This window comes from Mus musculus, chromosome 2 (assembly GCF_000001635.26).
Source record: "Mus musculus strain C57BL/6J chromosome 2, GRCm38.p6 C57BL/6J".
Classification (NCBI taxonomy): domain Eukaryota; kingdom Metazoa; phylum Chordata; class Mammalia; order Rodentia; family Muridae; genus Mus; species Mus musculus.
The window spans coordinates 167964073-167990575 of NC_000068.7; the positions used below are offsets into that span (position 1 = coordinate 167964073).

At 53.9% G+C, this 26503-nt stretch overlaps 2 protein-coding genes across 11 annotated transcripts in view; one reads left to right on the forward strand and one right to left on the reverse strand.

Annotated features, from left to right (window-relative positions):
- Positions 1-15313, forward strand: part of Ptpn1 (protein tyrosine phosphatase, non-receptor type 1) — a 48636-nt gene extending 33323 nt beyond the window's left edge. For both annotated transcript variants that reach the window (XM_006498981.4, NM_011201.3), the window contains 7 exons: positions 938-1038; positions 3657-3755; positions 7621-7758; positions 9988-10197; positions 10657-10818; positions 11237-11457; positions 12353-15313. In XM_006498981.4, coding sequence (XP_006499044.1) covers positions 1003-1038; positions 3657-3755; positions 7621-7758; positions 9988-10197; positions 10657-10818; positions 11237-11457; positions 12353-12566 — 1080 coding nt within the window. In that variant the 5' untranslated portion in view covers positions 938-1002 and the 3' untranslated portion in view covers positions 12567-15313. The remainder of the gene's footprint in view (positions 1-937; positions 1039-3656; positions 3756-7620; positions 7759-9987; positions 10198-10656; positions 10819-11236; positions 11458-12352) is intronic.
- A 775-nt stretch (positions 15314-16088) lies between these two features.
- The window catches only part of Ripor3 (RIPOR family member 3), a 70729-nt gene continuing 60314 nt past the window's right edge, over positions 16089-26503 (reverse strand). For 4 of the 9 annotated variants that reach the window (XM_006500139.3, XM_006500137.1, XM_006500138.1 and 1 more), the window contains 10 exons: positions 25182-25733; positions 22401-22531; positions 21577-21700; positions 21001-21136; positions 20373-20534; positions 19624-19785; positions 18972-19174; positions 18707-18790; positions 17199-17289; positions 16089-16848 (listed from right to left, as the gene is read on the reverse strand). In XM_006500139.3, coding sequence (XP_006500202.1) covers positions 16751-16848; positions 17199-17289; positions 18707-18790; positions 18972-19174; positions 19624-19785; positions 20373-20534; positions 21001-21136; positions 21577-21700; positions 22401-22531; positions 25182-25733 — 1743 coding nt within the window. In that variant the 3' untranslated portion in view covers positions 16089-16750. Of the gene's footprint in view, positions 16849-17198; positions 17290-18706; positions 18791-18971; positions 19175-19312; positions 19388-19623; positions 19786-20372; positions 20535-21000; positions 21137-21576; positions 21701-22400; positions 22532-25181; positions 25734-26503 lie in introns of those variants that run through there. The other 5 variants (NR_156115.1, NM_001080708.3, XR_866340.1 and 2 more) reach the window with 5 other exon arrangements.

A 26503-nucleotide genomic window follows, 5' to 3' on the forward strand; every position in this document is an offset into this window, starting at 1 on the left:
TAGGACTGGCAGTGCCCACTGGTCTAATAAGCCTATGCCTTCTAACTGGCTTATAGTCTAGAAACACATTCAGAGTGAGTAAGTGGACGTGTAGAAAGCGTGGAAAGCAAGAAAAGCCAGAACTGGGCCTCAGGACCTGGGTCTATCGTTAGTTCCCAGGTGTATTGACTCCCCTCAAGGTCTGTGGACGTTACTCCTCAACAGGGTTGTGGCTACTTAGATCTGCATGGCTGCCGATCTGGTTCCTAGGCTCTAAAATGGCGCTAGGATTAGAACACAGCCTGTGCCATGCTGGTGGCTCTGGCTGACAGGATATGGGAGTCACACTCCACTTATAGGAGTGTGTGGAGCTGAAGCCAAGTGCTCCCTCGGGTATGCGTTTGATAAAGGAAGGTCGAGGTCTGAGACCGTGTTAGGAGGCCATTTGAAGTGTCCTTGAGGTCCTCAAGTGAAGGGTGGCTGACCTCACCCCAGCACCTGCTGTTTTCATCTTAGCTGGCCTTGGCTGAGGGCATCGGGCCTGATTGTGATAGCAAAGGAGCATAGGGAACCCCCGTGTGGATTCTGCTTGGGAGCCCTGGCTGGAGCTTAAGGACAGCACTGTGACCGACCGCATGAAACTCTGCCTCTTCCCCACTGCCTGGGGCCCCAAGACATCCACCAGCTCTCCTGGATGGGGGCAGACAGTTGCAGTGTCCCTAGGCTGGACTCAAACTTACTAAGACACCAAAGTTGGCCCCAGGAGGGTGTGGCCTGGGGCTGATGCTGGTGCTATAGAATGTGGTATTTCTGTGTTCAGGGCTGACCCCACAGGTGACTGATGTCATCCTAACAGTGAGGCCCCAGCAGTGTGCATGCCCCTGGGTCCCTCTCTCTGCTTTCCTGTAGAATATAGGTCTTGGCTCTCACGGTTAACCTAGCTCTGCTTTTCTTTCAGTTGACCACAGTCGGATTAAATTGCACCAGGAAGATAATGACTATATCAATGCCAGCTTGATAAAAATGGAAGAAGCCCAGAGGAGCTATATTCTCACCCAGGTAACAGGCTGTCTGTCTAAACGATTTTTTCATGTCACCTGAAGAACTTGAGAGCTGTTGTGTTCACATCAGATAGGATCATCGTGTCCGTGAGAAGTTTAGGCTTCTCATCAGTCAGCACAGGAGCAAGAAAGGCAACACCCTACTTCAGACTCTGAGCACAGCACTGTGAGACGACACACTGAGCTGCCAGTGGTCTCTTGATGGGCAGGAGAAGACCCTAGACATTGGGTCCACAGAGGCATGAGCCTCAGCATCGAATGCTTCTGGCAGCGACTAAGAGGGCTAGCTAGTCCTTGGTTGTCTAGGCACCTCTGTCCCAAGGGCTATTCAGTGTTCCTCTGGGCCTTGTTAGAAGATGACTTAAAAATCCCACAGCTCTGGGCTTCCTTCTGAGAAAGTGTGATAGACGTCCTGTAACACACTCCACAGTGTGTGCCAGAAGGCTGTGGATGTCTGGGAAGAGGATAAAAGCTTATTTTCAGTAATGTTCTAGTCTTAGCCTGTGGCCTGCAATGCGGTCTCCGTGGCCCTGTGTTGTTTTCCTGTTCTCCCTTTGGGATCCCATATCACACGGCGTGGGCTGTAGGGAGTTTGAACGTGACGTTTTTGCCTGCTTTTGGAAATCAAGTCCTAATGAGGCCAGAGATCGGATCTGGCACTCCTCCGTCACAGACAGCCCTTCTCCCTTTTGTCCTAAGTCAGTTTGCGTGACAAGAAGCAGCCCAGAAGCCCCCAGTCAGTGTGTACAGTATCAGTGGCTGCTTGCGGTCCTGTGGATGCAGGGCCAACCTCCCTAGGTCTCAGCCAGGGTCCTCTCAGCACCTTTGTGTTTTCCTGGGCAGCTGCAGGTTCCTTAGGCGGGTGGGGCCTCCTTCTGAGAAGCTGAGGTACAGTAACCTTGAGATTCTGTGCAGAGAAGTTAGCATTCTTGGCTTCAACCGTTCATCTGTAGCTGTGCTCAGAGAGACTTGATATGGCTCTTGTCCCATTGTAGGGTATGTGATGCCAAATGAGTCAGATGAGCAGTTAGCATTGCCATTGAGGAGATGGGGTTGGATGGAGCTTAGTGACAGAGCACTTGCCAGTCACGCAAGGTTCTGGGTCCAGTCCCCAGTATTTCAAACAAACAAACAAACAAAAACAGTGCTAACTGAGAAATAGAGAAACTAAAGCATTACTCTACCCACTACCTGACCCTGGGCCCTGGCCATTTTGTGAGACCTGTGATACTCTGCTGTGTACGGCTGTACCATGAGCATTCATAAGTGGCTTCTACATCCGTGTTCCAGACAAGAATGCAAACAGTCTGACCCCAAAGGAGCGTCTCCGACAGGGAGACCCGGACTATTTCCACGCCACAAATAAAGAACTCTTCATTTCATTCAGTATTGTTCGTTATAGAAACCACATCGTAGCCTCATCTTGTACAAATTGGAGGCTGGGAAGAGTGGAGGATGTAGGGCTGTACTTCACCTCCATCACAAAGCATAGCCAGGTCACTGTGAGCTGGGTGGTACTTGGGAGCAGGGATGTGACTAGTAAGTTACAGAACACGGAGAGCTGCATCCATGGGGGGGTTGAGAGTTTGGATCCTTGTGTAGCACAGAGGATGAAGGACCCGGGTGGCCATCAGGTACCTGGTGTCCTGCTGCACAAAGCTAGCTCTCTTACCTGAGGGAGAGTCACCTGTGTGATGCTTTTGTTAGAGCCCTTGCCTCACACTTGCAGACCACACTCAGGGAAGAATGAGAAGATGCCAAGTGCTGGCACAAGGAAGGGAGTGTGCTGAGATCTAAGGGCAATGGCTTGGAGGGAAATAGGGGAGAATGGAGACTTCCCACCCAAAGATGTAACTAGCCCTGGTATGGATGTTCTCCTGTAGCATGTCATGAGGCTCACAATTAAAGCACTCCCAGCACTTGACAGTCATCCATCAGCACCCACCATCACTAGGTAGGTTTTCTGCTCTGCAGGCACCGGTCATACCCAGGTCTTAAGAGCCCCTTCGCTACCTCTGAGACCATTTGTGGGCCACGTCTCTTGCACGTTCCTTGGTCCAGCTCTAAGGGCTGTCCACACTTAGACTCGCCAGTACTAGTAAGAAGAGAGGCTCATTCTGTACTGGGTGCTTGTTCCATTCTCGGTGCTATGCTGAGTCCTTCACATACAGCACCACTGTTATTTATGCAGCCTTGAGAACGGGTGCTGTTTTTTAATCAAGTGGGCTATGTGTAAAGAAAGCTCAGAGAGATGGAGTGACTTGCCTAAAGTTAGACGGTGACAGATTTTAAAAGCAGGGTCTAGGGCCAGAGCACAGTGTTGGTCCTGCCCGTGCTGCCTCTCGCCCACATAGGAGCTGTGTCCTGGACTCATCTGCTCCTAGACGAGAAGCCTAGTAAAGCCCCTCGGCCGTCAGCTTAGATCCAGGGACAGCCTGCACCGAGGTGCGGAAATGATCCTTCAGCACATGATGGGATGTGGGACTGGGTGACTGACGGTGGGGCACGCAGCCTTGGTGGGCTACTCTGCCTACACCTATGAACATTGTCACTGACTGACTGTGTGGTGTGCTTGTGTGTCCAGTGTTGTACAGTGTGTATCTTGTGTGTTTACAGGGCCCTTTACCAAACACATGTGGGCACTTCTGGGAGATGGTGTGGGAGCAGAAGAGCAGGGGCGTGGTCATGCTCAACCGCATCATGGAGAAAGGCTCGGTAAGTTCTCGCCAGAGATCCTTGCTGCTGCCATCTACATACACCCAGTTCTTAAAGCTCCCCTGAGTTTCCGTTGTGAGTTTCCATTGTCTAACTCCTTTACACGGCACAATGTGTGTAAAAGCATTACATAAATACACTTTTATTACAGACCACACTAGGGAGAAAGAGATGCCCCAGGCCAGGCTCTTGCTGCCTCTGTTTTCTTGGTACTGCCTGTGTTTGTGGAACTGGGTAAACAGTTGTTTTTTTTTTTTTCTAAAAGCAGCCTTTGGTGTATCTTAACCAAGCCCACCTTTGACTGGTCAGACTGTGCCTCTCGATGGCAGAGGTAATCCTACAGAGCTGGGGGAGACATTGGTGGTGAGATGACTTTGGGACTTGTGTTCAGGCTCTGTCCTTTCAGCCACCCTTGCCTCTCAGCCTGATGTTTCTGTCCAAGGTGGTCTGTGTCACTCAAGTCTTACCACAGCCTCACCTCTAAGGGTAGTCATTGATAGGGCCTGAGACTCTGAGTGGCTGGACCTAGACCTGTCTCTCACTCCTCAAACTGTATCCTGGATAGGCCTCCTTTTGTCTCCTTCCTGTCATTTGGGCCAGAGATCTGAGTCATGGTGACACTCTTTCAGATTTAGGCTTCATCAAACAGCCAGCCTTCCTGTCCCTTCCCTCTTATTCCTGTGGTGACACTGAAGATTGGTTCTCAGTGCTGCCCATGACTAGCATGGGCAGAGCCAGCAGTCTCTTCCCTCTGCACTTGGTTGGCACTTACAGCCTCCCCAGCTGCAGAGGCTGAAGCCCCTGGAAAAGCTCAGCTGAGGATCGTTGGGAGTAACAGCAGCCATAGCCAGGAGTGGAGAACAGGATGTTCCGTTCAGCCTGGCCAGGTGTAGATGTTGTGCTGTCTGCTGCTCAGCTGGGACAGCTGCCTGCCCTGCTTTCCTTGTGCTCTCAAGAACATGAGGTTTCCAGAGAAGGCATCCATCAATTCCAGAGACAGTGGCCAGTCACACACATCCGAGTGAGGAAAGGTATCCCCCGCAAGCTGCACCCACCCGCAGAGCGCATGGGCCCGGGCACTCCTGCTAGTTTCCTTGAGGCTGCTTGATGTCATATTGTTGCCTGATTTCCACTTTCCACTTCTGTAGAACATGGTAGTAGCAGGTACAGAGCCTGCCGGTGTGGTCAGTTGACAAAACCAGAAAGTAGAATTTTAAATCACCCTACTACTAAGAAATCATCTTGAGCTGGAGAGATGGCTCAGCGGGTAAGAGCACTGACTGCTCTTCCAGAGGTCCTGAGTTCAAATCCCAGCAACCACATGATGGCTCATAGCCATCTATAATGGGATCTGATGCCCTCTTCTGGTGTGTCTGAAGATAGAGCCCTCATGTATATTAAATAAATAAACAAGAAATCATCAGATATGAGGAAAGAGATAACTCAGTGGCTAAGAGTGTTTATTGCTCTTGCAAAGAACCTAAATTCCATTCCCACACAAAGGCTCATAGCCCCCTATAATTCACGTTCCAAGGGATCGAGCAACCTCAGTGGACACCAGGCATGCACATGGTACACAGATATATGTGCAGACAGAACACCCATACACATAAAAAAAGTCACCGGGTGTGGTATGGTTTAGTGTGTGTGTGTGTGTGTGTATAAGGATACACGTACATGTGTATACTTAAATATGTAAGTGGTCCTGATGGCCAGGGTCCTGATGGCCCCTTGTAGTTAGCACAGTTTGGATTAGTAGGTATTGTCACACTGTAAGGAATGGTGCCTACTCTGTTGTTGCGTGAGTACCACCGGGTCTGGCTTTTGGTACCCTGGGCTGATCATAAATAGATCCACTATGGCCACCTTGGTGAGGAGTCCTGTGTTCCATTGGAAGCAGAGCCAGTGGGCTGGTTACTTTCTCATGGCAGTGGTCCTCTGGCACTATTCTCCACTCAGGGCTGTCCCAGGATCTCCTGAGACTGCCTGGCTCTTTGTTTTGGAAGGACGTGTGTACATCATGGTTGAAATGGCTATTAAACTCAGAAGGCCAGCACACTGGCATTGCCATCTTCTGTCTGAGACTGGCCAAAGGGCCTTGGTGTCAGTCCCAGCCGGCAGGGCCTGCTCATATTCCAGTAAGAGTTAGACTTCCGCTCAGGGCCGTGTGGGTGCCATCAACTGACTGGAAGCAGGCGTTATGTGCTCTCTTGTTTGTTTTGTGTTTAAAGCAGAAATTTTTACGGGAACTGACAGAGCCAAGCATGGTCCTATAGACATCTAATTAAATGTTGTTTGATGGACATTTGGCTGTGTGCCAGAATGCCTCTGAAATTGTACATTTTGCCTAGATGAGAGATCTGTCAGGCTTGTTCTAGGCTTCTGCTGTGGAAGTGAAGGTCAGAGCCTGTCTACCCTGTCCCTGAGGCAAGAACCCCCATTCCCTCTTCTGAACTGACAGCCCTGTGGCATTCCCCCAGCTCATGGTGAATGCCCACCCTGGCATGTAGCCTCGGGTCTTACTGGGAATGAGTGACCCATTCAAGTCTCTCCATGCAACGTTCACTGGCATATTGCCTCTGCGTTCTGATGTAGAGACCTGCTCCCATGCTCACAGATCGGCCCTACTCGGGGAGCTCCTCTCTGGCAGCTGGTCCTTAAAGGTAGGAGGAGGCTTGGGTTGAGCAGGCCAAGACCTTGAAATGGCTCTTGAGAAAGCCCACGTAGCTTCTGTCCTGGGATTAGAAGGTTCCTGCTCCTTGGGTAGGGAAAGCTCTTGCCTCCTTCGCTGCTTTCTGTCTTTTGCATTGGTTTTGTGGAGAGCGGCTTTGGAGCCCAGAAGAGTAACAGCAACAGCCTTTGCAATTCTGTCTTCGGCCTCAGTCCCTCCTAGCCCCTCATGAGGTGACATCTCAGGTCCCCGGTTGCCACAGCCCCACCATGCTCTGGCCATCCTTGCCCTGTCTCCTACTTTCCCTTGAGACACTGTCCTGTCAAAATGTTCTCTCCAGAGAGCTTCCGTTGACCTCTTTGCTTGGTTAGCTTGAGCTTCTCCCTCCACTGAGTCCCCAGGTTGTATGTCTTCTCAGTGTCTCCCCTCTGTGTTCTCCCCATCCACCCACCCTAGAGGGCAGGAGCTCCCAGTAGTCTGGGCCAGCCCTGGAACAGGTCAGGCAGGTGAATTCTGTGTGTTGTATACCAGAGAGTAGCTTACTTCACTTCCCCGGGAGGATGAAGGTCTCTGAGTCTCTGCCTTGGAGACCCAGAACAGCTCTCTGCAGCAGGAAGGGTACCTGAGCTCACAGGACCTGTGTGACTGAATCCCAGCCTGATCTTTTTTCCTAAATCCAGCCCAGATATTTTGGTTCATCAAAAGCTATAATGAGTATTTGAATCCAGATCATCAGTGGTGTTTGATATTAGCAAAATAGAACTCCGGGAACTGAACTGAACCAAATCAGAATGCTCCAATGAGCTGCACCTGCGTGCTGTCTTCCACGGCCCTCAGCCTGACAGGGCTCTAGCCTCCCGCCCTGTTGCCCGTGTGTTCCTCAGGGGGCTCTGGGCATCCTGAGATCCTACTGAAGGCATCTGTGAGGGACACTGCTTCTGTGTAGTGTGGTTTTTACCTCGCAGCAAGGACCAGAGCCCACTGTGACACGTTGCTGGGTGAGAAGTGTAAACCCTGCCCCAAAGCTACAGGGATCAGGGTTCCAGCCAGCTCTAGTTTTCCTAGGGTGAAAGCTGTAGTGTCCGGGAGACCCCCACCTGGGAGTTGTCAGAAAGCTAGAAGACAGCCTTGCCTTGCAAGCCTCCTGTCTCATGTAGCAGGTGCTCAGAGTAACCAGAGCTCTTCTTCCCCCAGTTAAAATGTGCCCAGTATTGGCCACAGCAAGAAGAAAAGGAGATGGTCTTTGATGACACAGGTTTGAAGTTGACACTAATCTCTGAAGATGTCAAGTCATATTACACAGTACGACAGTTGGAGTTGGAAAACCTGACTGTAAGTATGGCAGGGGGGAAGTTCCTCTGGAGACTGTGACTTGCTTCTGATCTTAGTCCTTGGGTGCCAATTTCAGCTGTGGCATTCCCGGGAATTATGAGTCTTGTGCACAGTATGGCTTCATTCCATGGTGAACAGAACTAGCTGTTGTAGGAGGCAGTGCCCAGGCACCAGTGAAAGACAGGTTACACGCACCTCCCATGGCTCTCACCCTTGACACCACGTAACACAGTTCCAAGGGAAAAGTCCCTTTCTTAGCTGAGAGTGCTTTGCTCTGCCTGTGGGACTTGGTGACTGAAGTGGTGCCTGCAAGAGAACTGACAGAGCTTGCAGCTTCCTCACTGTCTGGACTGCTGCAAGGAGGGGGGCTCCCCTCCCTGCCCAGGGGTCCTGCAGCTGAGGACTGGAAGCCAGGCCTTGGGTAAACTTGTTGTGGGGACAGCCGTCTTGTCTGCTGCTCACTGCACTAAGAGGAGGAGGAGCAGTGGGAGCTGCCCACGGCACAGAGCTGTGACCAAGGCCATATGAGTCCCGGCATGGTGGAAGCCACTGTTGACCCACTCTGCCCACTGCTGGGATTGGGCCAAGGGACAGCTCTCCGTGTCTTTGTTTGTTCTACTTTGAGACTAGGGTAGTTCTGCGAGGTCCTGGTGAGAGGTAGGAGGTGTGTGGGGTCCTGAGCAGGGGGAGATAGGGAGTCCTCCTGGACTGAGGCTTTCTAGGCCTAGGAAAGGGTTGGGTCTGTGCAGGGGACAGTCCCATATCCTTGGGCCTCCCTAGGGCTCCCTCCTTGTAGTGAACTAATTCTAGAATTTTCTCAGGTTGCTGGAAGCATGGCAGGGCCTCCTAGAGGAGCCTGGGACGAGCTCCCTGAAGCTCTGGGTTCACCGCGGCTGGCGGCTGGCTTGGCAGGGGTGTGGTAGGCGCTTCCTATGCTTTCCAGTATTTGCCAGCCTGGCTTTAAAAGTGATGTCAGATAATCTCTGGAAAACGCCTGCTTGGGGGGGGGGGGGCAATTCAGAGCAGCACCAGAGACTTGTCTGTTTGAGGACAGGGGAGCTTAGGCCTTGTTTGGGGTTGGGACTTTTGGAGGAAGTTGTTTGTATTAAGATAAGGTCTCACTGATAGCCCAGGCTGCCTTCATATTTACAGTCCTCTGCCTCCAGAATGCTGGGATTGTAGGCACAAGGCCAGCTCAAGGTTTAACTTGAGCACCTTTCTGGGCCCTAGAACAGAGTCCTTGTAGAGGGATGGGAGGCAGGAGGAATGTGGTAAGAGGACCCCATGCTCTTTGGGGGTTAAAATAAAACTCTTCTTGCCTACTTTACTCTAAACCAGTTTTAAAGTGTATTTGAGGTACCTCCTGCCTTGCACCCAGTACAAGTAGTGTTTGGTTTTGCAGTGAGGTGGGCAGAGCAGCTGCAGGGTCTCACATACAACATCCTGGATCTAGTGGCCATACTGAAGGGGGTGGCCATGTCTTTGATGTGTGTTTGTCTCACAGCAGGGACCGCCTGTACTTCGCAGAAAGATAGCAGCTTGTATCAGCAAGTCAAGCCGTAGGTGTCTGTGTCCCAGTCTTTGTCTGGCACAGGCTGCTGGCCCTCTCTGCAGCCCTGGGGGCCCTGACCTCTGAGGTCTGGACCATGGAGCTGGTGAGATAGCTTATACATAAAGGTTTTTTAAAATACCAGACCATCTAGGAAAGAGCAGTAGAGAAACAGCACCAGAGGCCATTCTTTTTGCTCAGTCAGGGGCACTGTGGGACAGCTATGGAAATGGGTGTGGTCCATGAGGTGAATGGTGGTGTGGAAAACTCACCATCAGCCTGGCCTCTGGAGTCTCAGCTGATGTAGCACCTGGGTGGCAGCCACCTTATTGGCAATCTTGTCTTTGGAGACTTTTCTTGAAAAGTAACACTTGTCGGATCCGTCCCGGTGTTCTCCCTGATCCACCCAGACCTGGTCTCCCAACACACACACACATAAACACAGGAAGCCTTTCTGATATCTAAGGGGCCAGTGACATCATGGTGACTTTCCAGCTGAAATGATTGTGGCCACATGTGTGAGTACAGAAGGAACAGAAAGGAAGAGGATTGTGCACTGCTTAAGGCTGTGGCCAGATCCAGCTGGATGCACTGAGGAGGGCTGGGCAGGAAGTGACTTGGTGCACACATGGGGTCTGTGTGGATAATGTGCCCAGCCTAACAGCAAGTGTCTCTTTCAGACCAAGGAGACTCGAGAGATCCTGCATTTCCACTACACCACATGGCCTGACTTTGGAGTCCCCGAGTCACCGGCTTCTTTCCTCAATTTCCTTTTCAAAGTCCGAGAGTCAGGCTCACTCAGCCTGGAGCATGGCCCCATTGTGGTCCACTGCAGCGCCGGCATCGGGAGGTCAGGGACCTTCTGTCTGGCTGACACCTGCCTCTTACTGGTGAGGAGGGCTTCGCAAGCCTAGGGAGAAAGGAAGCACGCTTGAACCCACCCTGTTGGCTAGCATCCCTGTCATTGTCCACCAGCCTCCTTCCTTGGAGGACACCCAAGGATTGATGATGGTTGAGCCCCTTCTAGCTTTGTTCATGGGGTTCTTCTAGTTGTCACAAGAGCAGGTGACTCTAGAACACCCACGGGGTACCCTGGAACACCCATGGGGTATGCTAGAACACCCATGAGACACCCTAGAACACCCATGGGGTACGCTAAGACATCCACGGGGTACCCTAGAACACCCTTGGGGCACCCTAGATCACCCATGAGTCTTTTTTCTAAGCTCTTTCCACTCAGGCCCAACCGGTCCCAAGTTTGCTGCATTTTTGTACCATTTCCTTGAGACCCTCTACTACATACCCCTCTGTGGCTTTCCTCTGGTTGACCCAGTGTCCCTGGCTTGCAGATGGACAAGAGGAAAGACCCATCTTCCGTGGACATCAAGAAAGTACTGCTGGAGATGCGCAGGTTCCGCATGGGGCTCATCCAGACTGCCGACCAGCTGCGCTTCTCCTACCTGGCTGTCATCGAGGGCGCCAAGTTCATCATGGGCGACTCGTCAGTGCAGGTTAGTGCCACTCTGCTTCAAGAATACATGTTGGTGTTCAGCTCTGTTCCTAGCTGAGGATAGACCACAGAGCCTGTGTTTGCTCACCAAGACTCTACTCTGTGAAAGAAACTCAAATTGTTTAAGGTCCAATACTGTTGAGGTCAAAGGCAATGGCTCCGCTTAGTATATGACATTGCTACAGTCATTAAACAACTGCTCACTCTGCCCGCCGCATGCTCTACAGAGCCCTGAGAGGAAGCGTAGGCCTGACCTCAGAAGTCCAGGGTCTGCCTGGCGACCTGAGACCCTACCTCCAAATTTACCTTCCAAATATTTGCCTGGACCCAGGAGCCCAGAGCTGCTGCTGAGCAGTCAGCCGCTCACTAGGACAGACCCAGAACAGGCACCAATGGAGCCTCTGTTGCTCTCCTCTAAGGATCAGTGGAAGGAGCTCTCCCGGGAGGATCTAGACCTTCCACCCGAGCACGTGCCCCCACCTCCCCGGCCACCCAAACGCACACTGGAGCCTCACAACGGGAAGTGCAAGGAGCTCTTCTCCAGCCACCAGTGGGTGAGCGAGGAGACCTGTGGGGATGAAGACAGCCTGGCCAGAGAGGAAGGCAGAGCCCAGTCAAGTGCCATGCACAGCGTGAGCAGGTGATGGGGGCCTGGCTTGGGGTTGGGGGTGGGGTGAGAGGAAGTGGCTTGCTGTCCAGAAACACATGAAGGCATTGAAAACTTTGAGGTGCTTCTGCGTGCATGAGCAATGGTGTTGCCGCTCCCCGGCCAAGCCCCCACTGCCCTGGATGTTCCTGTGAAATGACAGTTCCAGTGGGTTTCCAGTGCTCCTTGTGGTGTGTGATGTGCTCAGCGCCAACAGGGATGGCAGCTTGCTCACTCACCCTGCTACAAGCATTGTTGAGCCCCTACTGATATCTGTGGAATACTTAGGTAATACTAGAATGTGCCCAGAATCTGTGCCGCAGACCCTCCGTGTGGGGAAAGGACAAGCACCGAGTGGTAGAACCGGGATGATAAAGAAAGGATGTGCCTGCAGGAAGTGGCACTGTGGTGACCCCAGTAGGAGTGAGCCATTTCCTGCGTCGGCCGCCTCCTTCCTGGAGGGCAGTTTTGAGGTGTGGGCACACAGTCTAACTCTCAGCAGTACCCACCAGAGCTTTGCACACAGCGTGTAGAGCCGTAGCCTGGCTGCCCTCATTCTAGCATGCGTGGACAGAAGGTACAGAGCCGGCAGTGCACGGGAAGCCATGTGTCTCCTGCAGCTGGGATGTGGGTCTGAGTGCATGTTTGCCTCGAGCCGGGACTTCCCATTCCTGGTAAAGCATGTGTACACTGGTGGGCTGCAGACTGACTTGAATTAAACCCAGCCCTGGCCATGGCTACTGCCCAAGGTCCTCCAGGGCTGGAAGACAAGCAGGGTGCTCTGTGCTCGGTGGGGAGGGTTCATTTCTCCAGGTTTCCTCCATAGAGATGGTCTCCTTTTCCATCTACTCAGGGTAGGTAACCAACCTGTCTCTTCCTCTCTCCTCAGCATGAGTCCAGACACTGAAGTTAGGAGACGGATGGTGGGTGGAGGTCTTCAAAGTGCTCAGGCGTCTGTCCCCACCGAGGAAGAGCTGTCCTCCACTGAGGAGGAACACAAGGCACATTGGCCAAGTCACTGGAAGCCCTTCCTGGTCAATGTGTGCATGGCCACGCTCCTGGCCACCGGCGCGTACTTGTGCTACCGGGTGTGTTTTCACTGACAGACTGGGAGGCACTGCCACTGCCCAGCTTAGGATGCGGTCTGCGGCGTCTGACCTGGTGTAGAGGGAACAACAACTCGCAAGCCTGCTCTGGAACTGGAAGGGCCAGCCCCAGGAGGGTATTAGTGCACTGGGCTTTGAAGGAGCCCCTGGTCCCACGAACAGAGTCTAATCTCAGGGCCTTAACCTGTTCAGGAGAAGTAGAGGAAATGCCAAATACTCTTCTTGCTCTCACCTCACTCCTCCCCTTTCTCTGATTCATTTGTTTTTGGAAAAAAAAAAAAAAAGAATTACAACACATTGTTGTTTTTAACATTTATAAAGGCAGGTTTTTGTTATTTCTGGAGAAAAAAAAAAGATGCTAGGCACTGGTGAGCTTCTCTCGTGCCCTTTGGCATGTGATCAGATTCATGATTTCTATTGATTTCCAGTGGAAGGATCCCGCTGGGCAGGACTGTAAAGTTCCTGCTGGCGTGGGCAGCCCCCACTGTGCACCCGGAGCTTGCAGGTGCCCTGGAGCCCCATCCTGTTGTGAGGAGGGCAGCCACATGGGCTGCCTCTGAACAGCAAGCCCGGCTCTGCTTCGCTCAGGTGTCCCCCCCGCGGTTCCATCCTTCTCGGTCTCCTCCCTCTTTGTGAGTGCCATCTTGCAAATGGCCCAGCCCTTGCCACCCTATCCCTGTAAATCCCTGAGGGCCTTGCCTCGGGGTCAGAGGTGGCTGCCAGCCTAAGTGCTGGGGTTTCCATTTCATTTGGAAAGTCATTACTACTCTGTGTGGAAGCCACTCTACTGAGGTGCAAGCAAGACTGGTGAAGGAGAAAGGAGCCCTGGTGTCATGGAAGCCCCTCGGCAGGACCTGTACCCCCCTCTGAAACACTGTTCCAGTGAACGCTCTCGAAGGCATCAGATAGAGGATTTTTGCAGACTGCAAAGACTTCCTGAGTGGTGATTTTCAGAGTCTGGACTCAAAAAACACCATGGAGCGCTTACCGCGCTGCCTTCCATGCTGGTATGGCTGAGGCCGTGGGGAGGCCGGCGCTGTGGCTCCATCCAGTGCGGATGCCTTTGTGCAATCGCTGCCCAGCAGCAGAGCCTGCATGCCAGCCTCTGCGCTGCAGGCCACAATGGCCATGGCGGCCCAAAGAGTGAGCTGCGATGGAGGCTTATCACATGGAGCTGCCTTTTCAGGCTATGCATCTCCCTTCCTGCTTTACCCTCTGCTTCCTTCCCGAGTAGCAAGCCCACCATCATGAGGAGTGCAAGGGAGGGGCAGGCATTAGAGCGGGGTGCGGCTTTCGAGGTGAGGCCACCTCCGAGGCTGCCCTCCTCTTATTTATTCACTTTGCCCGGAGGTGGCCCCCGCGTGAGCATGCCCTGAAACTGACCGTGTCTGCCTGCACCCATGACCGTCAGGTCAGTCCTGGGGTTGAGGCATGAGTGCAGGACTGACAGGAGCCACAGTATGGCCAGTGCTGGGGCCAGGAGCAGGAGCAGGAGGGTGTGAAGAGCAGCCTTCAGGAGCATAGGACAGTGGTAATGCGCAGAGCCCCTGTGGCTGCTCCTGCGACGTGCAGGGTGGAGGCTGGGCTTTCTGCCCACGACCTTCTAGATCCCATTCCCGGCCTCTGCTTTCCCTGTGAGTTAGAAGATACACAGTTCTGTGCTGGTGGCACCTTGTGCTTGACATGGGAAACTTAGAAGCCTGCTCACTGACAGGCACCTCCCGTGCTCTGACCGGAAGTGGCCGTCGCTGAGTAACCACCGCCACTCAGTGAGAGCAGTGCTGTCCAGTCAGGTGCCACCTGACTCCTGGCAGGACACTTCAGGCTTCCGTCCTGCCACTCCACGCCACGCCACGCCATGCCCCGCTGGATCTCAGACATTCCACACTCACACCTCATTCCCTGGACACTTAGGCAAGCAGGGTTCTTCCACCTCTTGGATCAGCCCCTCCATTCCAAGTTCATGCTGTCCTGGAGCAGGCCAGGACTGGAAGCAAGGCAGCTTGTGAGAAGCAACCTCCTGGGAACAGTATGGATGACAGCCTTAGAGTCGGCCTGCTGTCATTGCTGGCCCCAGGGCCCCTTACCCAGAAGTGTGCAGCTCTCCGGCCTGGGAGAGACGGATGACGGTGCTCATGACTCTTCTGGGAGGGGAAGAACCGAGCCTTCACATTGGGTGGCTTTTTAAAATAAGCGAAGGCAGCTGGAACTCCGCTGCCTCGTGCCAGCATTTCACATTTTGCCTTTTACCCAGAGAAGCCAGCACAGAGCCACTGGGGAACAGTGATAGCCTTGCCTGCAGAGCCTGAGGAGGTGGCACAGCCAGGGTCCAGGCTGGGAGCAGTTAGCAGTGGGCTGTGTCTGGAGTAGTGTGGTGTGTACAGTAGCCTTAGAGGTGGCTCTCCCGGAGAACAGGCGCTCTCTGCCCTGTCGCCCCTGTTGGAGGTAGCAAGCTGCTGTATGCCTTAAGTCAACATTTACTCAGCAGGGCTCTGTCTCTCTCTCTCTTTGTCTTTCTCTCTCTCTCTCTGTCTCTCTCTCTCTCTAAATGGCCATAGAATAAACCATTTTTACAAAAATAAAAACCAACAAAAAACTGTGCCCTGGAAGAGTACCTTTGCAGGAGTGTGGGGTGTCTCAGGGTCTTCTGTGACCTCACAGAGCTGTCTGACTGCACCATTTCCAACTTGCTGTCTCACTAATGGGTCTGCATTAGTTGCAACAATAAATGTTTTTAAAGAACACAGGCGTGATGTGCTTGCCTTTTCTTTATTGATGGAGCCGGGCCAGCATGAGGCAGGCACTTGCCCTACCTATAGGGTTAGTGTGCTGTGGGTTGTATGTTGTGTGTAGCCTGCCTTTGCTGCAAAGATGTGGGTTCTCTATAGTGTCCTTTCAGGAACTCCCCCTTTGGCAACCTGGATACCTTGAGACTCACAGGTCATTGGAATCCCCTGTTCCAACCATCAAACCACCCTTGGCCGGCTGCCTGATGGACACCATGGTCCTCACGTCTCAGGACATCCATAAATCTCATCTGATATATGAGACCCAAAAGTAGTGTGCCTTCCATTCGTGTACCAGACTGAATATGTAAGGCCCCATGGTGACTGACAAGGAGACTTGTGCAGTGATAGATGTCACTGCAGAAAGCACAGCCCCGGACCCCTCAGGTTCACAATTGGCTTGTGCAGCAAGTGGTCCCCGCTGGTGGCCCTGGCCACAGACCTGTCAAGTGCTGTGTCCACTCAACTGAAATCTTCAGGTAAAAAAATGAATTCTCACAAGAACATTAGTGTGAGAAGGTGACTGTTATGTAACTTTGGTTACATAACCAGTGGGGTGAAGGCTTGACAAAAGCCTGGGGTGTCCCCAAAGTGCCACCAGGAAGGCAGCCTACCATGAGTCTGATAATCAAATATAGGGAGAATGTCCTGGGGTCCTGCAGAGAGCCCTGTGGCCCTGGCCACCCCTCCCATGTTATAGCTCTACGGACACAACATTATCTACTTCAGGCAGTAAGGTGGCCATACGCTACAGGGCTTTTAATTGAGATTTCAGGAAATGGACATGAAGGAAACAAATAAATACCAAGTGAGCACGCATGGTCCACGGGACTCCGAGTGGGGTGACCGAGTCAGCCCTGAGAGCCCCGAGCTTGGAGTGCTCTATCCACTTAGGTAGGAAACCCATCGTGCGTCTCCATAGCCGCCGCAGGGAAAACCTCGCCTCCACTCACGCTGGAGTATCCCTCCAATGGCCGGAGGGTGCCATGCACTGGAGGTGGGCCTGCCATGCCTTATCAGACCAGTTCTGTCCCAGCTGCGGGTGTGCAGGGAGCTCGGACTCCGTGCGTGTCTGTCCTGGAGCCTCACCTTGCCCCGGCCCCTTGATCCTCAGGCAGTGTAGGCTGCCCTGGCACTGAACCCCAGGAAAGCAGAAGCGGCGTCTGTAGGAGGCCACAGCCTCGGGGGGCCCCCACACACCACTTCCACCTGCTCTGTGAAGACACCACTCTCCTCCCTGGGCTGGGCACCAACCCCAAGCTCAGGTAACTATCCTGACCGGCCCAGGCTTGCAAGGGAGTGGCTAGACTGCTCCATCCAAATCCTGGGCACTGTGGAGGCTAAGCAGCCTCAAGGAAGAGAGACGCCCGATTTGAGCTCGTTGATCACGGCATCTTAAAAAATTGTGATTTCAACGTCCGCTTCCTGACAGAAGGCCTCTTGTTCCGAGTGGAGTTTGTCCATCTTCTCGAAAGCCAGGCGGCCTTTCTCACCTGGAACACAGAGGTGTGTGTCACTCGCTACCTTGTCACCAACTTGGTGTCTCTAGAGAGTCCCCTGCCCTGTCTGAGCAATAACAGCCTCTTGTGCTGGACATCTGGGCACTATAGCTTTGCCCCTGCCCTCCATTTGCCAAGGGCCATAAAGTAAGTACAAAAAAGTTATACCCTGGCTGCCAGCCTGCTGTGAAGGTAGCCAGCCCTGGCCAGGGGCTGCTAAGCATAGGGTGGCCTATAGCAGGGTCCCTGGCAGCCCCGTACTGACAGCTGAGGTAGTCTTCCCCCATCTCCACTAGAACTCTAGGACCCCACTGTGCCGCACAGGCCCTTGGGCTGCACTTTACCAAATGACAGTGTCGCTTCCCGCGCTGCAACTCGCACGGCCTCCAGGTCAGACTGACACAGACTGACAATCTGCTCACAGCTTTCAATACCCTGTTAGGTCAGGAGAAAGGAGGCTTCAGCAACCTCATTGTCATCCCTGCGGTGCCAAACCCAGCGTGGCTCCCAGGTCTTCCTCTGTCCTCAGAGGACTCCGGGCCCTGCAGTGCTTTTGGAAATCCCTTCCACACCCCAGTGCAGGCCTGCAAGCAAGGCCACCAACAGCTTGTCTGGGGACATCATCTAACAAACCCAGCTGCCTTCTGGGACTTGCTACCTGCAACTCTCCTCTGCCTGGAGAACCAGGGTCTAATTGCCACACTTGGGGCTCCCATGAGACCTTCGACTCCTTCACCCAGCACCTGAGCCTCAGCAGGCACCTCCGGGGACCTTTTGGGACAGCCCTGAGCAAGTGATGTTGGTGGGTTTCTTCTACATTGAGTCAGCTCCCATGCACAAGTGGGTAACAAGGTTATATGATGCAGACAGATTCCCAGCGTAGGAGTGCAGGGGAGAGAGTGCAGGGGAGGGAGAGGGGAAGGCAGGGCTCACAGGCCCTGAAGCCCCTGTGTCATCCAGTCCAGAACGATGAGCTGGAACCCAGAATAGCTTTTTACAAACCTATTCACATCGTGAATTCTCAGAATGGCTTTTAGGCTTCTTTGAGATAGGGTCTCACCATTTGGCCCAGGCTGGCCTGGATCACAGGTATGTGGGTGCCACCACACCTGGATTTTTTTTTTTAATGCATGAAAGCTACATATATTTATGTGTGACTCTGAAGAGATTACACATGAGCACCACACACACACCTCCACACACAGTGAACAAAACCAGAGTGAACAGGTGCCATCTGCGCTGTGTTTTGAGACAAGGTCTCTCCTAGGCTGGAGCTCACAAATAAGACAAATAAGACAAATAAGACTAGCTGGCCAGTGAGCCCCGAGGATCTCCTGCTGCCCCCTCTACTGGAATTGCAGTATGTGCCTTCACGCTTGGCCTTTTTTTTTTTTTTTTAATTGAGTTCGGGGGATTCCACTCGGTCCCTCGTGCTTGTAGGCACATAGTCCTTGACTCACTTTAAAGTCATGTTTAATACCAACGTTCAGTAGGCACACATCCCTGCAAGCAAGAAGAAAATGTGCCAAAAGTGGCCACTGCTGCCAAAGACCAAGTTGATAGACAGCTTTTACATCTCCATGTTTTATCTTCTTCTCACAAGAATTTGTCATAGTTCAAACACGTCCAACTGGGCAGAAAGTGCCTTGGTGTGGAGACCTCTGCTGTTGGAGTCTGAGAGCTGGCTGTTACTAGTAGTCCTCTTGCTGTTGGGGAAACCCTCTTACAGCCCCACCTTCCCATCCCTTGTCCCAGTGAAAGCATTTCAAACTATTGCCACCGTGGCTGCTGTTGGTGTTTTTGGCCCTCAACACTGGTGGCCTCCTGTCACCCATGAGGACAAGGGACTCACCCCAAGCTGCTGCAGAGCCACGCACGCCGCCTGCTGGACCTTGGCGTCACTGTCATTTAAGGCATTAGTGTAGTACAGCAGAGCCTGAGAAAAGAAACCAGGATTGGACTGCGTCCGCAGGGCAAGCCCGGGCCCCCAGCTGGGTCATGCACACTGCAAACATTCCAGTGACCCAGACTCAGCCCGTCTCCAAACAAAACTTGGGAGTGAGACCTGTCAATCTGGCCAACTGTATTGTCAGGTGGATGACCCCAAAATTGATCACCTTTTCCCGGAAGCGCTTGTTCCTGGCCGCGCTGGCTAGGCGCGTTCTGGCCGCCCTGCACAGCCTCGGGGGTCCATCTAGCTGCAGAAGTGCCCAGGCTTGAAGTGTCTGGGGCAGTGGCTGCAGCTGGCTTAGACACTTCCCATGCAGCTTTCTCAGGGCCTTGGCTGGGCCTGCACAGCTCAACTCCTCAATGAGAGTCACTGGAAGACAGGAAGAGGCAGGTGCCATTGGGCAAGGCTTAGCCACATTAGTCACAGAGGAGACTCCAAGGCAGGGAGGGGCACCGCTCCCTAAAGATGAGCAGAACCACAGGCCAGCCGCGGCCCAGTGGTACACACCTGAAATCCCAGCACTCGGGAGGCTGAGGCATGCGCGTGGTGATTTGAAGTCAGTCTAGGCTACACCATGAGACCCTGACCCAAAAAGAAACCAGAATAAGCCTAAATTTCCAGGATGCCTCCTCTCCCTGGAGCTGGTCTGGACTGTCCACCTCCCTCTCTCAAGTTCCACCATAGCTGGCTATGGTCTCACTCCATCTCAGTTTTGACAGCTAGAGGGAGAGTTACAGAGGCTCTGAACAGTGGGGAGCCAGAAGGGACCAGAGTGTGCTGTAACTCGCTTCTAGGCCATAGCTACCACTAGGCCCTACCTTCCTTGGTGAGCTGAGCGAGATGTTTCTCCAAGTCGGAGATGCTCTGCCGCTGCAGGTAGCTGTGGAACTGGAACCAGGTGACCACCTGCTCTTCCTGAAGCCCTGCCGGGACCAACAGCCCACCACAGCCCACCACTTGCTCCAGGAGCCTGCGACACACTGGCAGAGGGAAGGGCCATGAGCAGAGCTGAGGCCTCAGCTGGCCTCTCAATCTATGTCAGCTGAAAGGGACTCTGGGAAAGGGGAGCCCCCTTACAGTCAGCAGACTCCTGATTCTAGGACCTCCTCTGCCCCAGAAGTTAGTAGCACTTGCCAGTAAGGTTTGCCTCAGCTCCAGCCCTTTTCCTGTCTTTTAGTTATTTGACAGAGAAAAAGAACACACCAGCTAGCCAGTAATCACCAGTAGTGGGCTGGATCCCAGCACCAGAGCCCTGCAACAAGCTGCCCAGAGAGTGGAAGGAACTTCCAGACTTCAGATGCCACACCCCCCCCCCTGGGGACAACCTTCACTTGTTCCACAGGAAATGCTACAGCTGCCTTCAGGAAGTATCCAGCCTGATATCAGGACACCTGGATGGCACATGCCTGCACACCTCCCTCTAAGAACCCTTGAAGGCTTGGTGGAAGGCACAGGGATACAGGGCCTGCTTTCCTAGGGGTGGGGCAGCAAAGACATGCACAGAGCTAGGACCCCAGCTACATCACTGCCGTACCCCCTGGGACAGGGCAAGCAAGGATGACCCTACCTATTTCCAGCTGGCCAGGGTACTTCCCTCGGACGCGATGCAGGAATGTCTTCTTGAGCTGGCTCAGGAGTGTGGAGGCAGGGCAGGCCAGGACACCACCAGGCTGCGTGCACCCCTGCCACAGTGCCAGGCCACCCTTCCTGTGAGAAGCCTGTGGGATGACTAAGAGCCAGCAGCTGCTCAGCAGCCTGGGCAGGAGCACCAGAAACCTCTCCACAAGGACCCAAGGTTGGAAATGAGGGCAGGAGACCCAGTACAGGGACCTCCTCTCAGGCCCCTGTCACCCCAAAGGAACAGTCTTGGCTCCAAGCACTTTCCTAGTCCCTACTCACAAGATCAGCCATGCACTGCTGCCCTGTCTAGGAAACTGGACTCCCCAGACAAGTGCACAGGGGGAGACAAAGAACGGAGGTGACAGCCATTCCTTGGAGGGGACACCAGCATGTGGGTGGGACTGGCTTCAGTGAACCAGCAGTGGCCCTGGCAGTATTCATGGACAAACCAATGTGCAAGCTGTAACCTACCTGTCAATGGGAGAAGGAGGAAGGGAGGGAAGGAGAGGGAGGGAAGGAGGGAGGGAGGGAGGGAGGGAGGCAAGGCCTTGGGGGTGGGGCTGGTGGCTACTTACTCTCTTCAACCGACCTGGCCTTGCTGACCTGCTCAAGGTCAAGGTCTGAAAGCACTTCCAGAACCTGCCTTTGCTGCACTGCTTCCTCTAGGAGGCAGTCCTCCACCATCCTTGACAAATTCGGGGAAGCCAGTTTCTAGAATCAGAGAGATACGCAGGTTACCCAGCATGCACATGTCTGCCCACAACTACCCACAGCTGCCCTGTCCTAGAGGAAGCTTCTAGACCATAGCCTAAGCTACTTCTTTTCATCAAGCTGAGCCCACCCAAGGCCAGCATCACAAAGCAGGGGAAAGACGCCAGCATCTGACGGCCTCTGGATCCCTGGGAGCAGCGCGGCAGGAAGCCCACCTTGGATACTTTGTGAGGTTGAGCCAGTTTGAACTGGTGCAGTACCTACGTGTGTACATCAGAACTACCCGCTTGGGCCAGGACTTGGCTCTCTGAGACCCATGCGGTTCCTCACCTCCTGCCCCAGAGTCTCCATGGCCCTCAGGGTGGGCTCCTCTTACCTGACCCAGGCTTGTCACTGCCTGTGACCCCAGTCCCCACCCTGGCCAGGTCCCACCCAGACACCTGAAGCAAGGCTTTGCAGACTTGAAGGTGGACAGTGAGCAGCGTGTCCAGCTCGGGGGCACCAGCTGTGAGCTCGCTGGGTGACACCTTCAGTGATGGCCGTGGAGGCGGGGGGCTGTCCCTCCTGAGAAGACAAAAGAGCTGAGTGACCATTAGATTTGCAAAGGGACACCTTCCCTGACACCTCCTCCCACCCCAGCTCCAGATCAGAGACAGGGCTTCTCAATAGAGGCATGGATGGGTGAGAGAACGGCCTGGCTATCAAACAGATGTGCAGGGCTGGGCTTCCTGGGAGACCTGAGGCTATGACTCCCTCTGGGTGGTTACCAGAGCCTCACTTTGCTCTTCTGTGAAGTGGGCATGAACACTAGACCTAGGGTTAGTATCATGGTTCACAGGGCAGAGCTGAGCCCCCACCAAAGCCCAGCTGGCTCACCACACTCGGGAAGGTAGCACGCTTGGAATCTCCCTGTGGGATCACACTGGCTTAGAGGATGGAGACTGACCCTTTGGTAATGCCGAGGTCTGGGGATTAGAAGTGGCCCTGATCGAGGTAGGTGGTAAGACAGAGATGGATGGTGGTCCAGAGGGAGTGGTGGGCAAGGCAGGTACTATGGAGGTTAGTCAGCATGACAGCCACTGAAGTCAAGGTCAGAGTTTGGCTGTGTGCTGCTGTTATTGCCTGAGAAACCCTCAGTGACCATAAAGATTTGCCATGGAGAGAAAGCGCCATGCACGGTGAAACTACACAAGATGGGGCCAAGGACTCAGACTAGCATGGAGCTATAGCAGTCCAGAGGTGTGCCCATTTGGGGTGCACTCACTCAGGAGCCTGGGAGCCCCCAAACAGGGACAGTTCATCACTGGCAAGGTCGGCATTCAGAAAGGCAAAGCTCTCAAGGATACAGTCCATCAGGCTCTGCGCCGACACGGGTTCCGGCTGTACCCCTCGGGGCTGTGGACAAACACCAGGATGACGGCTCTGCCCTCCCACACCCAGCCATAAAGTGACAGCCCCAGCCCCAGCCCCAGCCAGCCCAGCGATGGCTCAGGTCTCAGCAGGATGAGCCTGGGATGTGGCACTTCCAGCAACCCTACCAACACAGCCTGAGACAAGGGGACATCGAGAGAGAGAGAGAGAGAGAGAGAGAGAGAGAGAGAGAGAGAGAGAGAGAGAGAGAGAGAGATCTGAAAGTCCCCAGGTGGGGATGACTCAGTGCAGGACTCCCCCACAAGGAGGCGCCACTCTGTCGCACACTGCAGCCCCATGCCTCATTTCTCAGCAACCCCACAAACCTGCTCTGCACTCACTCTTGCTGACAGCCACCCTGAGGAGATTCAGGAGCTGTGGGTGAGCTGTGGACGGGAAGGCATGCGGGAGCCACTGCCCACTGCCATTCAAGCCGTCCAGAGACCTCTGTCTCCAAACCAGGGCTGCCTGCAGGGCCAGTGTACCAGACCTCAGTCAACATGAACCACACCCAAGAATAGCCGGACAAGACTGCAGGGCTTCTCGGCTGAGCCCACGGGGCGGGCGTGGAGGGTGGGTGTCTGTCAGCAACAGCAAAATACTAAGCCTGGGAGTAAACTCTGCAAACACATGTGTGTGTACGTGTATGTGTGTGTGTGTGTGCGCGCGCGCGCGTGTGTGTACGTGTGTATGTGTGTGTGTGTGTGTGCGTGTACGTGCACACACGGATGGGAACATCAGATTCTTGCGACTTGAGGAATTATGTTACCAAACCAGCAAATGCTGACCCAGGGACCCCAGTGCCACAGCTCAAACTCTCAGCCAGTGAGCACAAGACCCACATGTGCACTTCTGTTTATAAAGTTTTCCTCTTCCTTTCTCGTGTGTGTGTGTGTGTGTGTGTGTGTGTGTGTGTGTGTCCGTCCAGAGGAGCCACATAATAACAGACTTGGGTGTCCTGCCTTAAGAGGTGTCTGCCTGCCTTGTTTTTTTTAATTTTATTTATGTTTGAAGCAGGATCTCTTCCTGGGGCCCAGAGTTTGACAATTAGGTGCCCATTGAGCCCCAGGGATCCCGTTTCTCCTTCTGCAGTGCTAACTCGCTTGCCACCGTGCCTGCCTTCTCTCAATGCCGCCCTGGGGGCGGAGTGAACTCAGGTCCTCCTGTTTGCACAGCAAGTACTGACTGAGCTCCCAACCCCAGGCCAGCTTATCTAGCAGTCAGTGAGGAGGCCCCGCAGCCCTCCACACCTCCTGCCTCAGGGAAGCGCATTAGCTCTCTGGCTCTCACCATAGACACGCCAGAGCTTGTGCTTGGCACTGTGAGCCCAGCGCTACACATGAGGCCATCCACGCAGCTAACCTGCTGACAAATAGCACAGGTGGCCGAACATGTGACAGTGACCAGAAAAAGGGCGGCAGTCACAGGGACGCTGAATATGAAGCAGACAAAACCTGTGCATTGATGTGTGTGTGTGTGTGTGTGTGTGTGTGTGTGTATGTGTGTGTGAGTATATGTGTGAGTGAATGTATGTGTGTGTGAATGTATGTGGGAGGGTATGAGTGTATGTGTGCATGAGAGAGTGTGAGTGTATGTATGTGTATGTGTGTGGGAGAGTGTGTGAGTGTATGTGTATTAGTGTGTGTGGGTGTGAGTCCAAGGCCAGCCTGGGCCTCTTAGCGAGAATAAAAGTCTATGGACGCTCAGTGGATGATTTCCCTTAGAAGTCAAGCTGAAGGTGGTGACCTCTCATTTTTATTGTCTTAGCTCTTTTCCAGAAAAGAGAAGTGTCTCGATGGTGTTCTGAATGACTGTGCTATTGCGGGGTCATACAAAGTGCTTGTGACTCTCAGAATACGGGAGTGTGACAGAAGCTGTGTGCCTGTGACCCACACATAATACTGGGAAAGAACAAATGAAGGCGGCAGTTCTTCCTCAAATTCTTGTTCCTGGCACATGAGGACAGGGCCTTGCTAAGGTGGTAGGCAGTAGATTCATTCTCTCAAGGCACTAGACAGAATATAAGGAGAGAAACCTTCTCTCAGCTGTACTGGTGTGAGAATGTGAAGTCCACGTGAGAATTTAAAGAGAGAGAGAGAGAGAGAGAGAGAGAGAGAGAGAGAGAGAGAGAGTCAAGTATCATAGCTAAGAGCGAGCTCATCGGAACCTGTAGAAGTTGGTATGCGTGGTCTACATTTTATTTTATGTATTTAAAAATGTAAACAACAGAGAGCCATCCGTCCAGGCCGGCAGCTCTGAGAGCCACTGAGAGAACTCCTTTGGCTGGGCAGGGGAAGCTTTTGGATGGCTGTAGAGATGAGGCTGGCAGGCGGCTGCAAGGCCTTCCATAAAAATCGCAGGCCCCGCCCACCCACCCACATTCGAACATTTTCGATGGAGCCAGGTTCTGGCTGGACACAGAGCAAATTACTCACTGTGCGCACCGGCCTCCCCTTGGTATTCTCCTCCGAGGCCTTGAAATGTGGGGAAACTGAGGATGAGGGAGCCTTGGCCCACCCAGGTCACATAGGGGCGAGGTTGGGATGCTAACCTGGGCTGGCTGCTCGCCGCACCTGCTCCCTAGCCTCAGGCCCGCAGCAAAGCGGCGCTGCTGTCCCGCATGCGGTGGGCATACCTTCAACCGCTCCCTGAGGCCAAGGACTTGGTACTCCAGCTCCCTGAGCTGGGGCTGCGCAGGGTCTGCAGACCGCAGCAGGTCCAGGACCTCCTGCACAGGCCCCTCCACTCCGTCCCCCACATCTCCATCCTCCTGGCCCTTCCGGCTCCGTGGCACCATGGGGCTGTGGATGGGGGCGTCCTGCAGCAGGGCCAGCCTCTCTCCTCCCAAGTCCCTCCAGCCGGGCCGTTCTACAAGCACACCCCTGGCTGGGTGAGCCAGGCCTGGCAGCAGGCCCAGAGGTGGAGGCCCCTCCCTGGTCTCCTCTTCTGTGCAGGCTGCGGAACCCACAGGCACGGGCAGGAAGCCCACATCTGAAGTGGATGCCGAAGTACTGGTCTCAGTGTCTCTGGGGTCCTCAGAGCTGAAGGAATCCATCTCTAGTAGCTCCTGGCTCCGGCTCCGCAGGCGGGGACCCTGAAGTTCACTGTCAGATAGGTAGCCAAGGATGGAGGTGGCCTTTGGCCCACCCAGCAGCAAGGACTGCTGCACTGGCTGCTGGAGAAGAGACTGGGAGGAGATGCAGAAGCAACCTCAGAAGCCGGCCCAGGGACTGTGCTGCGACCCCTGTGCGCCAGATGCTCAAAATGATGGAGATATGCCAAGGCAACGGGCATCCAGGGGTGCCGATGTCTTGTCACCCTCTAGCTCGCCCTTCCGGCCTCAACTTCATAGTTTTAGCCATGCTCCTGCCTCAGGACCTTTGTGCCGACTGTATTCTCTGCCAACACAGAGCCTGATCATACAGACCAAAGCAGATGGAGGGGTGGGACACCGGAGCACTTCAGGGCTTGGGAAGAGATGTGGCGTCTGAGCTAGGGTTGAGGGCGAGTGTGCAGGGAGGTTCCAGGGCCTGGGACCCTGGATGGGTGCAAGCTTGGGACAGATGTCCCCACTGAAGAGTGTTTATGGACTGTGGCTAGCTACCACAGCACTGAGGGGACCTCCGTCTCTGTTGAGTAAACACACAGTCGCCCGTGGGGCCGCGTGTCAGGGACAGTGGTGGGCCATCAAGAAAGGTCCCTGCGAGGGACCATCCCAAGGACAACACCAAGAAGATAATGAGCTGTGCCCGTGTGCACAGCTTTCAGTCCCCAAGGAAAGGAGAGGAGGGTGGCCCTGCTTCAAGGAGATCTTGCCCCCTGGAGGTCATAGGCAAGAAAGTTGAGTTCCTGTACAGGGCTCCAGATCACACTCCTGGAAGCTGGAAATTTCCCCAGCAAAGTGAGGCCAAGTCCGTGGCTGGGTGGAGGACACACCCATGAACACACAGCACACAC